Source organism: Bos indicus, chromosome 29, assembly GCF_029378745.1.
Source record: "Bos indicus isolate NIAB-ARS_2022 breed Sahiwal x Tharparkar chromosome 29, NIAB-ARS_B.indTharparkar_mat_pri_1.0, whole genome shotgun sequence".
In the NCBI taxonomy this organism is placed as follows: Eukaryota; Metazoa; Chordata; class Mammalia; order Artiodactyla; family Bovidae; genus Bos; species Bos indicus.
The window spans coordinates 22,929,657-22,945,334 of record NC_091788.1 but is presented as its reverse complement, the minus strand read 5'-3'; the positions used below and the strand labels follow the sequence as shown (position 1 = coordinate 22,945,334).

General features: G+C 38.5%; 1 protein-coding gene across 3 annotated transcripts in view; it reads left to right on the top strand.

The window, feature by feature from the left end:
• Positions 1 to 15,678, top strand: part of ANO5 (anoctamin 5) — an 87,957-nt gene that overhangs the window by 59,561 nt on the left and 12,718 nt on the right. For all 3 annotated transcript variants that reach the window (XM_070783237.1, XM_019954956.2, XM_019954954.2), the window contains 6 exons: positions 2,599 to 2,750; positions 4,781 to 4,855; positions 6,634 to 6,856; positions 9,004 to 9,173; positions 10,358 to 10,455; positions 14,120 to 14,250. In XM_070783237.1, coding sequence (XP_070639338.1) covers positions 2,599 to 2,750; positions 4,781 to 4,855; positions 6,634 to 6,856; positions 9,004 to 9,173; positions 10,358 to 10,455; positions 14,120 to 14,250 — 849 coding nt within the window. The remainder of the gene's footprint in view (positions 1 to 2,598; positions 2,751 to 4,780; positions 4,856 to 6,633; positions 6,857 to 9,003; positions 9,174 to 10,357; positions 10,456 to 14,119; positions 14,251 to 15,678) is intronic.

Here is a 15,678-nt window from a genome sequence, read left to right as displayed (position 1 = left end):
GTTCATCGCAGCACTGTTTATAATAGCCAAGATTACTGTTAATTAAAGAAAGCAATATATATCAAATTAGTGAATTTAGTACTTTTCTATATATAGGAAGATGCAAGAGTTTGGATTCACTGAAATCATTCCTTTGACATGCACCTTGGCTCTCTTGTCTGGTGACTCAGCTGGTAAAGAACCCACCTACCAATGCAGAAAAAAATAAGAGAAGTGGGTTCGATTTCTGGGTTGGGGAGATCCACTGGAGAAGGAAATGGCAACATACTCCAGTATTCTTACCTGGAAAATTCCATGGACAGAGGACCCTGGTGGGCTACATACAGTCCATGGGGTGGCAAAGAGTCAGACAACTGAGTTGTGCATGCACACTCATTGCTTCGGTTCACTTCTTAACTCTATAGTAGTCAGTATTCTGTTCTTTCCTATTCTGAGTTTGCTCAAGGCTTATCATCTGGATGGTTATGGTGGCTTGACGGCAGAAATGTGCTTTGTTTACTGATGTGACAGACAACATTTTTCATTTGCGTTTTGTGTGCGTGCGTGCCAAGTCACTTCAGTCATGTCAGACTCTTTGTGACCCCATGGACTGTAGCCCGCCAGGCTCCTCTGTCCATGGGATTCTCCAGGCAAGAATACTGGAGCAGGTGCCATGACCTCCTCCAGTGGATCTTCCTGACCCAGGCACTGAACCCATGTTGCTTACATCTTCTGCATTGGCAGGCAGGTTCTTTACCACTAACACCACCTGGAAAGCCCCTCATTCACATCTTATACCACCACAAAAGTCAATTCAAAATGGATTAGACTTAAACGTAAGACCTGAAAGTGTAAAACTCCTAGAAGAAAACATAAGGAAAATCTTTATCACATTGGACTTGGAAACGATTTCACGCAGATGACACCAAAGTCCAGGCAACAGAAACAAACAAAATAAGCCAGAGTACATCAAACTAAAACACTTCTGAACAGCAGAGATAACAATCAACAAATTTCAAAGGCAACCCAGGGAAAGGCAGAAAATATTTGCAAACCATGTTTCTGATAGGGGGTTAATCTCTAATATATATGAGGAACTCTTGTAGCTCAATGGTAGGAACTCTTATAGCTTAATAGTAAGAAAGAAAAAAAAAGAATAACCTGATTTAAAAATGGACAAAGAACTTGGATAGGCATTTCTCCAAAGAAGTTATACAAATGGCCAACAGATAACATGAAGGAAAAAAAAAAAAAAACTTAATGTCTAGTTCTCAGGGAAATGCAAATCAAACCACAATGAGATGGTATATCATACCTGTCAGGATGACTGTTACCAAAATAAAAAAAAAGGCATGTTAATGAGATGTTGAGAATTATAATGAAGTCCTATATACTATGGATGGGAGTGCTAAATGGTACAACTGGAAAACAGTGTGGAAAATTAAAAGTAGAACTGCCATGTGATGCAGCAATCCCAGTTCTGGGTATTTACCCAAAATAATTGAAATCAGGATCTCAAAGAGATGTTAGCATTCCTATATTCACTGCAACACTCTCTATTAATACATTAACCAAGGTGTGGAGTGGAAAGAGCCTAAATGTCCATTGATAGACAAATGGTTAAAGAAACTGCTGTGTTTGTGTGTGTTTTACCAGTTACATCTATGCCTTAGGGTGCTAAGGGAGAGTTTCTGGGGGTGCTGATCATGTGTGTGTGCTTTTCTGTAAATATATTATTCTTTAAGTGATAGTTTATTTAAAAAACTATATATATTGTATATTATACTATATATAATACTATATATTATACATATATAGTATGTAGTATATGTACATATAGTATATACATATATAGTATATAGTATATATAATATAGATATATACATATATAGTATATATGTATAATATATACATTATATACCAGGTGCTTCCCTGGTAGCTCAGACAGTAAAGTGTCTGCCTGCATTGCCGGAGACCCGGGTTCGATCACTGGGTCAAGAAGATCCCCTGGAGAAGGAAATGGCAATCCAGTCCAGTACACTTGCCTGGAAAATTCCATGGACAGAGGAGCCTGGTGACCTACAGTCCATAGGGTCGCAAAGAGTCGGACACGACTGAGCGACTTCACTTTCATATACAGAGAGAGACAGACCAACAGGTGTAGACAGAGGAGAGGCACAAAGAAAGATATTGTGCTGTGAAATGGCTCTTATATCTTTCTTAAATTTCCCTAAACCTGAGAAAGTGGTACTGTTGCTTGAATGATTTCAGTAAAACACATGTAAACAAAATCAAGGTGATAGTAAAATGTCACATTCAAATATTATTTCAAGTTATCTGAATGCAGAAAGAGAATAGTGTGCCTAAAAAAGTTTTTCTGTGTTTGTCTAAGAAACTAATTTGTATTTATATATATAGAGTTATTTTAATACTATTTTGTAGTATTATACTAAAATTCATAGTATTATAATTTTATCATCAAACATAATAGTAACAGAATAACCATCATACAACCAAAATGTTTTTTCTAAAGGAAAGAAAACCCAGGTACTGACTTCTTATTCATTTATTGTGCTATCTCCTTATTACATTTGTTTTTATATATTTCTTTGCCCATAGTCACATTGTTTTTGGAGTTTTGGAAGCGACGACAAGCCAGACTGGAATATGAGTGGGACCTGGTAGACTTTGAAGAGGAGCAGCAGCAGCTCCAGCTAAGACCTGAATTTGAAGCTATGTGTACCAAAAGGAAACTGAATGCAGTGACTCAGGTATATTAGGAAACTGACATAGGCAGTGTATTTCAGTGGACACACTGTGGGTGGCCTCTCAATGATGTGTATTTTAATCTGCTGTTAAATATGAATATTCTCCAACATATAAATCACATAAACTTATTTACTTGATTCTAATATGCATTTTGAACACATGAAAAAGTAGGTAGAAAAGAGTAATGAGTCCCAGGACGGAGTCATCACCCAGCTTCAATGATTATTAATTCATGGGCACTTTTTTCTTTTACACACCCACCCCCCCCGCCACTAGAGTGAGCATGCGTGAGTGTGTGCTAAATCACTTCAGTCACGTCCAACTCTGTGTGATCCTGTGGACTGTAGCCCACCAGGCTCCTCTGTCCGTGGGATTTTCCAGGCAAGAATACTGGAGTGGGTTGCCATGCCCTCCACCAGACGATCTTCCCGACTCAGGGACTGAACCTGCGTCTCCTGTGTCTCCTGCATTGGCAGGCAGGCTCTTTACCGCTTTTGCCGCCTGCAATTATTTTGAAGCAGATCCAAGCCATCATACATAGAATACCTGGTTTTAGTGCTAAGGGAAATAAAATGAAATGGAAAATAGTGTGTTGTGGACTTTATATATAAATTTGTATGTATATATATATATATATGAAACACACACACATATATGGAAATGATACTAAGTTAATGTGTGAAAATTAAAATGGTATTGTATTAAGGTAAGGAGCTTATGATTGATTGCTTTATTAGACCAAAGTTTATCCATCTGTTCCATACTAATTGACTGTAATGGGAAGATAATTGCACCGGTGTCTAGAAAGGAAAGTCTAGATTTGGGGATAACTGGCAAACTGGCTGTATGTTGTTAATTGAGTTTTTTGACTTCTTGTTAACTCATGTTTGTTTCATGTGAAAATGAAAGGTACTTTGTAACTCTTGGCGCATATTCTTAGAGTTCTTACCTTGCCATACTCTATAATCACCATGTTACCTGATGATATTAAAGGGAGACTAGAAAGCCTCTAAAATCTCTTCAGTACAGTTCCCTACTCTGTTCAGGACACTATGCTTATGTATAACACTCAAAATCCTCACAGTTCAGGCATTCACTAAAGATTTATTAAATCTCTTTGAAACAATACAAAAAATTTAGTAAATGAATGAAGAGAAAAATCACCTCAGAAAATATATTAATAATTTGAAATTAATTGAAATATATTAAAAGAAATATTATTCTAATAATGATTTGATGTATATCTGTTCATACTTCATGGGATAGGAAAAGAATATAAAAGCAGTTCAGTTGGCTTTGCCAAAAACTATTGACCTAAAACCAAGATGTATTGAAACCAAGATGTATTCAAATGTTTACATTTGAAACCAGTTAAAAAAACATATGTATTAGTTCACTGTGAATCATCTACTTCACTTAGCTTTAATGGTTTTGGAAATGAGGTTTTTGTTTTTAACTTCATTGCAGTGCTTCTTCAATCGTAAAGCACAACCTAACCTCTTACATTTGAGTCTGTTAGGAACATGCACATACATGCGTGAAAACCCACACAAGTGTACACACAAATATGCACACACATACAAACACACAAACATTGGATACACACATGTACATCATCAGATGTATGCACAGACATCCTGAAGTTCAGTAGAGCTCTTGGGCAGCCTGCCCAATTCAGTTTAACTCAGTTAGAAAATGTTAGCGTCATTAAAGCATATCCACTTGAGCAGCAGCCTTCAGGTTTGGCTTTGTTTTTCCTGTCTGTGTTGCCCTAAATACCACTAGAATTCAACACTCAGGAAATAATGTATATCTTATAAAGTCTTATCATTTGTAGAACATTCCATCTAGGAGCCTTAAAGGTTTCTACCTAAACGTAAGGACCCACTACTAGCATACAGCTTCCCACGAGCTACGGTGAATCCACTGATTCTGAGCGCCTTGAACTGGGCTTTGTGGTTTTGACTATGGCTTGGAAGCCCGACTCTGACGGTAGATTTTTAATTTTGCTGTGATTTCTTCAAAATTACAGGAGATGGAACCTTACTTGCCTCTATGTAGCCGTCTTCCATGGTACATTTTATCGGGAGTCACAGTGACATTATGGGTGAGCATTCTTTAAAACCGTTGTCATCTATTTGATTTCAGATCATATTGGGGTCACTTCAACAGTTTCATCTGCAATGGCCCGCGTCCCTCTCTTCCCTCCCCCCTCCACGGTATTTTGTTTTTATCTTGAATGGAGCACTTACATAAAATAAACTGTAATTTACATGGATGTGTCATAATTAAACCTTGGAAAAAGAGTTGTGGGGAGAGAAAGGTGCTTTATATTAAAGCCTATTCCTCCTCCTCCCCCAGCTCTTCGTTGATAACTTGAAATCAGAACAGTATAATAAACAATTTGAGCTATTTGGTAATTTTTTTTTAAATTATTAATTTGTCTTTATGCCCATCTAGAGTATCTATACAATACCATTAAGGTTCATTCTCTTGCCAAAATAATGGAAGAAAATGTTACATCTTCTACTTAAAGAATTTAATTAGTATATCCCATTGTTAGGGAGTCAGATTTTCTCCATGTCTTTTACCTAATAGCTTCCTCCATCTTCATAATCTATTTCCTGCCTTCCCTTTCCAAATCTATGCCCTCTTACAGTTAACCTTTAATTTTAGGAAACAGACAAAGTTACCCTCTGAGATGTTAGCCTGTTGAAGTATAAATAATTGGCAATTGTAGACTATTGATTAACCTCTCTACTCCATGTTGTCCCATAATTTTTTTAATCTTTAACCTTTTTTATTAAAGGCTTGGTTTTTCTATTTAAATGTGTATTTTCCTAGATGATATAACAATCATTTTAGGAAAGATGATAGAATTAAAAGGGGTTATAATCAATTGGGGACACTAAATGAAAAATATTCTAGAGTGTGGTAAGATCACTGTCATTTATTTCTAGTACTCATTTAATTTTATTCAGTTCCTCAACTTTCACAATAAAATTCTCCAATCATTGTTATAAAGATCTTTGTGATTTTGCAGTATGGGAAGGTATAAAATTTATACTGGATCTATACAAATATCTGAACTACCAGGCATATCAGACTGCTAATGGCAATATTGTAAGGGGAAATAAAATTGAATTTTTAAACATATTTTTCTTGAGGAAGTATGTAATCTTCACAATACATATTTAACTAAAGCAGAGGTTGCCAAACATTTGCTGTAAAGGACATATTATAGGTTTTGTGGGCCACAAATAGTCTCTTACACATAATTGTCTTCTTCTTTATAATCTTTTAAAAATGCAAAAAAAGGAAAAATCTTAGAGGGCTACCCATAAACAGGTAAGGCCACAGTCAGATGCTGGCTTGCTGGCTAATTTTCCAACTTGTTCAAGAGGGTGGACTTAGAGGATAAGCAATGAGTACTTTTCTATTTTCTACTTACTCAGCTGCTACCATATGCCTTATCTCTAACCTTTTTACTTTCCTAGTTTTCATTTCCTGCCATTTATACCATCTACAGTGAGAGGGGGCTTCCTTGGTGGCTCAGCGGTAAAGAATCCGCCTGCCAAGCAGGAGATGTGGGTTTGATCCCTGGGTCAGGAAGATCCCCTGGAGAAGGAAATGGCAACCCAGTATTCTTGCCTGGGAAATCCCATGGACAGAGGAGCCTGGTGGGCTACAATCTATGAGATCTCAAGAGTTGGACATGACTGAGCAACTAAACAACAACAGTAGTGAGAGGAACTGGTTGGCTTGCTCTCCACGTCAGATCTGCTAAACTTAATATATGAGCTGAAGAGAAGAGTGTGTTTCAGCTATGTATGTGTCGCACAGATACAGAGACCAGAGTGACCGGTTTTTGTTTCCCTCCCCCAGATGGCTCTGGTTGTCGCGTGTATGGTAGCTGTGATTGTATACCGCCTGTCAGTCTTTGCTACATTTGCTAGCTTCATGGAAAGTGAAGCATCCTTAAAGCATGTCAAAAGTTTCCTCACTCCCCAGATAACCACATCTCTCTCTGGATCGTGCTTGAACTTTATTGTCATCTTGATCTTGAATTTCTTTTATGAAAAGATATCTGCCTGGATTACAAAAATGGGTAAGCTGGCCAAATCATTAGTATGACTCTGAAAAAGAATTCCTGCCAATGTTACACCTTCATTCTGGATCAGCCCCCAGGGAGTTCACTTTTCAAAGCACATTTCAAGACAGTTTTGCTCTACAGGTAGACGCATAGCCTGGTACTTCAGGATTCCCTAACAGCTACATTCAGGCCTATTATAATGGAAGCAGGAAGAAGAACTAAAAGGAATTAGGCCTCTGTAGATCTTCTTTGCATATTCTTGCCTTAATCCTTCCTTGATGGGATTAATTGAAGCCTAAATAAAATCCTCACACATTTCTCAAGACACAGATAATTTTTATTTCTTGTATATGGCTTTTGGAAGGTGTTGAATTTTGAAAGCCTGTGTCAGAAAAGCAGATCAATCAGGTCCTCCTGAATAAATCTAAAAGTTAGTGCTTTTCTTTTCAGTTGCCATTTCTTAAGACCTGGATTATGTTCTTGTGAAAATTTCTCCTAAAGCCATGAGGGAAGGTAAAGAGGTCCCAGGTGGAATGGGAGGGTCAGTTGGGGAGAGTAGCACAGGGTTTTCCTGCCCTTGCCCCCAGCAAGCCGGAGATGAGATCAGAGACTTAGCTCCTGCCTCAGCTTCTTCTGTGACTGCACTCTCCAAGAGCTTCTGCCTCTTCTCCAAATCTGTGCACTGTCCTTGGACCAATGGTAACAAAAAAGGCAGCACAGTATTTACTCAGCAGTAGGGTAAACACTGGAGAAGGAAATAGCAGCCCACTCCAGTGTTCTTGCCTGGAGAACCCCAGGGACATAGGAGCCTGGTGGGCTGCTATCTATGGGGTCGCACAGAGTTGGACACGACTGAAGTGACTTAGCAGCAGCAGCAGGGTAAACACTGGGAAGTCACTGCCATTAAATATTCTTTTCAAATTTGGAGTTCACAACAGTGTGTGTGTGTGTATGTGTGTATACATATATGTGTGTATACATATGTGTGTATACATATATGTGTGTATACGTATATGTGTATACATATATGTGTGTATATGTGTGTATACATATGTGTGTATACATATATGTGTGTATATATGTGTGTGTATACATATGTGTGTATACATATATGTGTGTATACATGTGTGTGTGTGTGTGTGTGTGTATAAGCACCTAAAACCCAAGCACCTAAAAATACCTTAGCTTTCATCACCTGTACTCACATTAGAGATTTTGTAGGAATGCAACTAAATTTTAGTAAAGTGGAGGAGTTATCTGTGTCTTTAGAATATGTGTTACCATTTCCATGTTGCTGAACATGTCATGGTTTTGGCTGGATCAGCTCATACCCCTGGAAGATACCATCTCAGAAAAACATGGTCCCTTACTCTTTCACGGCTCATGCTGTTCTCCTGTGGTGTGAAGAGACTCTTAACATTTTCTTATCTTTGGAGTTCATTAAGTGATAGATCATGATAATCCACTTTAAATGAAGGAGAGGGGAAATGTGTACTATCGCTGCCACTGTTTGCATGACATTATTTTAAAAATTGATAAACCCATTTAATTCATGAGAGGGAAGCACAATTCAATGTGGAAATCACCCTCTGCCCTTTATATGATTTACTTTGTTTAAACTGGATTGGAAACAGACAAGAGAGATCTGAAATATTTACAGGATATCATGTAGTGATATGTAGACAGAAATGGCAACCCACTCCAATACTCTTGCCTGGAGAATCCCTTGGACAAAGGAGCCTGGTGGGCTACAGTCCATGGGGTTGCAGAGTTGGACATGACTGAGTGACACACACACACACACACACAGATATCCTGGGAATCACGGAGATGAGCAGGAGGCGCTTCAGTTTGATAAGGGTTTGAATTCTGTATTCTGACTGTGTGTCCCTAGGCAAGTATTTCACCCCTCTAAACATACTAATGATGGCTTCCCAGGCTTCTCTGGTGATGAGATTAATGCAATGCTGGTTCTGGAAAGTTTAGTACACATCCATGGCTACTTAATATTGGTCAGTTATGAACTGAGTGGGGAGCATTTCAGTAGACTGTGAGTAATATGACTAGCTATCCACTTGTCCCAGGGAGTAAAACACTTTAAGAAGAAACAGGAAGGTGTGTTATTAAACCTTGTTTTTGTTGTTTGTTTTTTTTTAAATCAGAAATTCCTCGGACTCACCAGGAGTATGAGAGCAGTCTTACCTTGAAAATGTTCCTGTTTCAGTTTGTAAATTATTATTCATCCTGCTTCTACGTAGCGTTCTTTAAAGGGAAATTTGTGGGATATCCTGGAAAATACACATATTTGTTTGGTGTGTGGAGAAGTGAAGAGGTAAGAATTCTCTAGAGAGGTAATATTTATGGCTTCAGTAGGTCACTGTTAGGGAGAGGGCAATGGCACCCCACTCCAGTACTCTTGCCTGGAGGATCCCATGGACGGAGGAGCCTGGTGGGCTGCCGTCTATGGGGTCACACAGAGTCGGACACGACTGAGCGACTTCACATTCCCTTTTCACTTTCATGCATTGGAGAAGGAAATGGCAACCCACTCCAGTGTTCTTGCCTGGAGAATCCCAGGGACGGGGGAGCCTGGTGGGCTGCTATCTCTGGGGTCACACAGAGTCGGACACGACTGAAGTGACTTAGCAGCAGCAGCGGCAGCTCACTGTTAATCCAGTACCTTTTGGTGTGCCCCACACTTACTCAAATTTTATCAAGTTTCAAGAAAAGTGTGAGATACTGACTCTGTCCATGGAGCATATTGGTCTTAGAATCCTGCTATCTGATAGACTCTCCAGTTTATTTGGGGAAAGACAGTTGTATTGTACCCATTGTTTGATATAAAATATGAGCTATGAACTGGAATAAGTAAGTTCTATATTCCTGAAGGCTCCCAGCAAAGGATGAATGGTAACTTCCTGGAGGTACAGCAGAAAGGGCTCCCCGCATGGGTGTAGAATTAGACCCGCTCAGTGATTTCCAAATCTGGCTTGCAACCAGATCACATGAAGAAAATAACAACTTCCGGCCCTAACACAGATAGGAAGATTCGGAATTTTCTAAGAATAAGGCCCAGAAACGTGTGTGTGTGTGTGTGTGTGTGTGTGTTTTAACGTATTTCACAGCTGAATCTACTAGCTTCCCTTAGTAGCTCTGTCGATAAAGAATCTGCCTGCAATGCAGGAGACCTGGGTTTGATTCCTGGGTGGGGCAGATACCCTGGAGAAGGAAATGGCAACCCACTTCGGTATTCTTGCCCAGAGAATCCCCATGGACAGAGGAACCTGGCAGGCACAGTCCATGGGGTCTCAAGAGTCGGACATGACTTAGCGACTAAATTACCACCACCACCACTGTGATCATGCTTGAAACTTGGACCTGAATATCCCTTTGTATCATTTAATATCTGTTCCAGTGCAAATCTTCAGATTCTCACCTTCTGGTTTGAGATTTCTTTTGTTGCAGAAGTCCATCTTTCATCATTCACTTAATTTTTCTCCTTTTTCTTCCTGCTAGTGTGATCCTGCAGGCTGCCTAGTAGAACTGACAACCCAGTTGACCATCATAATGACTGGGAAACAAATCTTTGGAAACATTAAAGAGGCCATTTATCCGTATGTATGATTTACAAGTTTTGTCTTGATTTAAGTAACCATGAGAGATTTCCTCTGAAAGAAGGTGGAATTCTTTGATTATCATGGTGCCTTTGTTAGCTAATGTCTAAGTCAATAGCAACAACAACAAAAAATTCACTTTAAAAAAATATTTATTTAATTGGAGGATATTTATAATATTGTGGTGGTTTTTGCCATACATCAACATGAACCAGCCACGGGTGCACATGTTTCCCCCTATCCTGAAATCCCCTTCCACCTCCCTCCCCACCAAATCCCTCTGGATTGTCCCGGAGCATTGGCTTTGAGTGCCCTGCTTCTTGCATTGAATTTGCACTGGTCATCTATTTTACATGGGGTAATATACATGTTAAGTGCTATTCCACTTTTAATCAACAGTCAAATGTATATAAAGGTAATACAGACTTTTAAATATGCATCTCTGTTTGCTTGAGTGTAGTTTAGGGAAAGATAATTATCCCTGTCTCCTGTGAATATTTCACTGGGGAATCTAAATGTTATATGCCCTGTAAATTATTCTATAGTTGCATTTTATTTCTCAAAATTACTGGAAGTCAAACTCTTTGAAGATATCTGTGTGTCGTGGACACATCTGTTACTGAACCAAACTCAGGTCCAATTGCCTGCCCACAGTAAGTCAATCTACCGACACCGGATTGTGGTAAAGGAAAGTGTAGTGTCTATTGTTCAGTTCAGTTCAGTTGCTCAGTCATGTCCAACTCTTGCAATCCCATGAACCGCAGCATGCCAGGCCTCCCTGTCCATCACCAACTCCCGGAGTTCACTAAAACTCACGTCCATCAAGTCAGAGATGCCATCCAGCCATCTCATCCTCTGTTGTCCCCTTCTCCTCCTGCCCCCAATCCCTCCCAGCATCAGACTCTTTTCCAATGAGTCAACTCTTCGCATGAGGTGGCCAAAGTATTGGAGTTTCAGCTTCAGCATCCGTCCTTCCAATGAACACCCAGGGCTGATCTCCTTTAGGATGGACTGTTTGGATCTCCTTGCAGTCCGAGGGACTCTCAAGAGTCTTATCCAACACCACAGTTCAAAGGCATCAATTCTTCAGCGCTCAGCTTTCTTCACAGTCCAACTCTCACATTCATACATGACCACAGGAAAACCATAGCCTTGACTAGACGGGCCTTTGTTGGCAAAGTAGTATCTCTGCTTTTCAATACATCTCTGCTTTTCAACCTATATCTAGGTTGGTCATAACTTTCCTTCCAAGGAGTAAGCGTCTTTTATTTTCATGGCTGCAATCACCATCTGCAGTGATTTTGGAGCCCAAAAAAATAAGTCTGCCACTGTTTCCCCATCTATCTGCCATGAAGTGGTGGGACCACATGCCATGATCTTAGTTTTCTGTATGTTGAGCTTTAAGCCAACTTTTTCACTCTCCTCTTTCACTTTCATCAAGAGGCTTTTTAGTTCCTCTTCACTTTCTGCCATAAGGGTGGTGTCATCTGCATATCTGAGGTTATTGATATTTCTCCCAGCAATCTTGATTCCAGCTGTGCTTCTTCCAGTCCAGCATTTCTCATGATGTACTCTGCGTATAAGTTAAATAAACAGGGTGACAATATACAGCCTTGACGTACTCCTTTTCCTATTTGGAACCAGTCTGTTGTTCCATGTCCAATTCTTTTTTTTTTTAAATTTTATTTTTAAACTTTACATAATTGTATTAGTTTTGCCAAATATCAAAATGAATCCGCCACTGGTATATATGTGTTCCCCATCCTGAACCCTCCTCCCTCCTCCCTCCCCGTACCATCCCTCTGGGTCGTCCCAGTGCTCTAGCCCCAAGCTTCCTGACCTGCATATAGGTTCTCAAGAGGCCGGTCAGGTGATCTGATATTCCCATCTCTTTCAGAATTTTCCACAGTTTATTGTGATCCACACAGTCAAAGGCTTTGGCATAGTCAGTAAAACAGAAATAGATGTTTTTCTGGAACTCTCTTGCTTTTTTAATGATCCAGCAGATGTTGGCAATTTGATCTCTGGTTCCTCTGCCTTTTCTAAAACCAGCTTGAACATCTGGAAGTTCACGGTTCATGTATTGCTGAAGCCTGGCTTGGAGAATTTTGAGCATTACTTTACTAGTGTGTGAGATGAGTGCAATTGTGCAGTAGTTTGAGCATTCTTTGGCATTGTCTTTCTTTGGGATTAGTGAAAACTGACCTTTTCCAGTCCTGTGGCCACTGCTGAGTTTCCAAATTTGCTGGCATATTGAGTGCAGCACTTTCACAGCACCATCTTTCAGGATTTGAAATAACTCAACTGGAATTCCATCACCTCCACTAGCTTTGTTCATAGTGATGCTTTCTAAGGCCCACTTGACTTCACATTCTAGGATGTCTAGCTCTAGTTGAATGATCACACCATGGTGATTATCTGGGTCATGAAGATCTTTTTTGTACAGTTCTTCTGTGTAGTCTTGCCACCTCTTCTTAATATCTTCTGCTTTTGTTAGGTCCATACCATTTCTGTCCTTTATCGAGCCCATCTTTGCATGAAATGTTCCCTTGGTATCTCTAGTGTTCTTGAAGACATCTCTAGCCTTTCCCATTCTGTTGTTTTCCTCTATTTCTTTGCATTGATCGCTGAGGATGTATATAGGAATGCAATATATTGATAAACGCTTATTATTTGTAATAATTTTTGTCTATCTTCATTTGAGTTTTTTAGGCAAGCAGTCCATTCACATTACTATTTGTAATCATAGATTTCTCTTTCATTTCCAGTTCTTTTGACTTTTCTTTTTCATTTTATTGTTTGGCTAAGATCTCCAATAAAGTCTTGAATGTTATAATATACACTCTTATTTTGATCTTAATTCTAAGGGGAATTCTGCTAATTTTTCCCTGTTAAGAATTATGTTTAGCTCACGATTTTGGCAGATGCTTTTGATCAGACTGAGGCAATTTTCTTCTTTTTCTTCTTTTCTATCATAAATAGGTTTTCATAGGTTGTTGAAATACATCAAATGCATTTTTCTGCATTAGTCACTATGATTTTATACTTTTCTCCTTAAATGTGTTAATGTGATGTGTTACATGGATTGAGTTTTTAATTTTGAAAAAGTCTTTTCTTAATTATATCATGATATATTAAATTATATATATATATAATGTATATATTCTTATATATTTATATAGAGAATTGATTTAGGTAATATCTTATTTAGGATTATTATATTTATTGTCATGTGTTAGATAAACTTCTGTATTCCCTTGTCATACATTTTCTATTGTAACCCATTTCTCATTCCCCCAAGTGGCCTTAGTATCACAACATCGTTAAGGTCAGTGAATTAAATACATAAAAACAGTCCTGTGGTGACCTCTCCTCCATGTGCTCTTTAAAGAGCTGTCTCTGAGTAAATACATTACCCTGCAGAGGCAGGCTTGTCTTACTTTCTTTATCATCCAAATAAAGATCTTTCATCCTTAGCAAGTAGATGTGAACAGAGCACTAGATTTTGACTTGGACTTTAGTTGCAGTCATGTCTCGCTCTACTTGTTCTGTGATCTAAACTTACTTGCCCTCCCTCACCTCCATTTTTTAGATCTAATACTGTGATTCTCTGACCCCTTTCTCTTAAGTCCTATTTCATGTTTACTTTTACCACTTCCAACAGCTTGGTTCTGAATTGGTGGAGACGCCGAAAAGCCCGAACCAACTCTGAAAAGCTATACAGTCGATGGGAGCAGGATCATGACCTTGAAACTTTTGGTTCTCTTGAGTTATTCTATGAGTATTTGGAAACAGGTAATTTTCAACCTCTGCCTTGAAACTTGAAAGAAGCTAAGTAAAATAAGTGTTTTTCATCTCTTAATATTTCTTCCTACCTTGCACATAGTAGGTGTTCAATAAATCATTGGACAGTGAATGAAAAATATTGGCTCAGTATTTCTGTCTTCCCCAAATATAATGCAGGATGAAATTTAGTTTCAAAACAGCAATCTCAGAGATATTTTTCCTATCAACTTAATGTTAGTATTGTTGAACAAAATTAAGTAAGGATCACTTTTTAATACTTGTCTCAAAATAGTTTAGCTTTCTGCTTTTTTTTTTTTTTGCCTTGGTGATTGCTCATAGAGGGAATACAATGAAAAACATTACTAGAGTCTGACATACATTTAGTGTATATCCTTTTTTCAGGCTGAAAAGAATGAAGCTAAAAGTAGATATGCAAGGGAAACCCAAAGCAGACATAAGAAACGCATAAAATATTCTAAGGATTGAAGAGAGTTTGGGGTGAAATTTTAAGAGAGAGAACCCCAGGACTGATTGTGGAATCTACTCAGAGTGTTTCCTCTCAAATGACCTTCTCTGCTGTTTTGGTGAAATTAAAGAGGACAGTTTTCCCAGCTTATTTTCGTGGCCCATGAAAGTCATGGTAGAATAAATGAGATGACCTGAATTTGTTACTGATTCTCCACTGAAATATGTACATATGATACCTGAATTAAAATAGGTATATTTGGGCAAATAGGAAGATGTCTACAGTTATAAAACTAGGCAGTCCTTGATTTGTGGAGTCATAAGGCTGTGATTTTTAAATAATTGTGTATGTTTCAAGTGAATTTTTGCACAAATGTGTCAGAGGTTATAACTGAAAGTAAAAGATGAAATCAGTGTTTCATAACAAGATTAATTATTGAGACACAATTAAGAGTTAATTTATTCTGATTGTTTTACATACTGTATCTCTAATCTTAAAACATTCTACAAAACAGTCATTATTCACTGCGTTTTATTTGAAAGAATACTGAAGCTTGGAGAAGTTATTTGCCGTGGGCCACAGAGATTATAAGTAAAGATCTGAGATTTGAACCTAGAAATTCAAGCTGTTTCTGCATAATACTTCACCTTCATTTTCTGTTTCTCGGTTCAGTAGAGAAGTTAGGAAGGAGGCAGTTTGTTCTCTTGGATTAGTAGATGGAAAGACTGATGCTAATCAGAAAGTATTATGAGAAATGCTGAAATCCAGAAACACTCAAGATCTATCTAAAAATAGAGGACTAGTGGAAGATTTCTTTTTCTTTTTTCCTACAATGGAAAGTCATCTTTGTCTTATTGTTTTTTGGTTCTCTCCTGTGGGAAGTACAGTCTGCCAGCCACGTGGATTCTTTTACCCCAAGCACTGATGGAAACAAAAGAAGAAACATAGAGAAATAAGCCAGCTTATGTAGG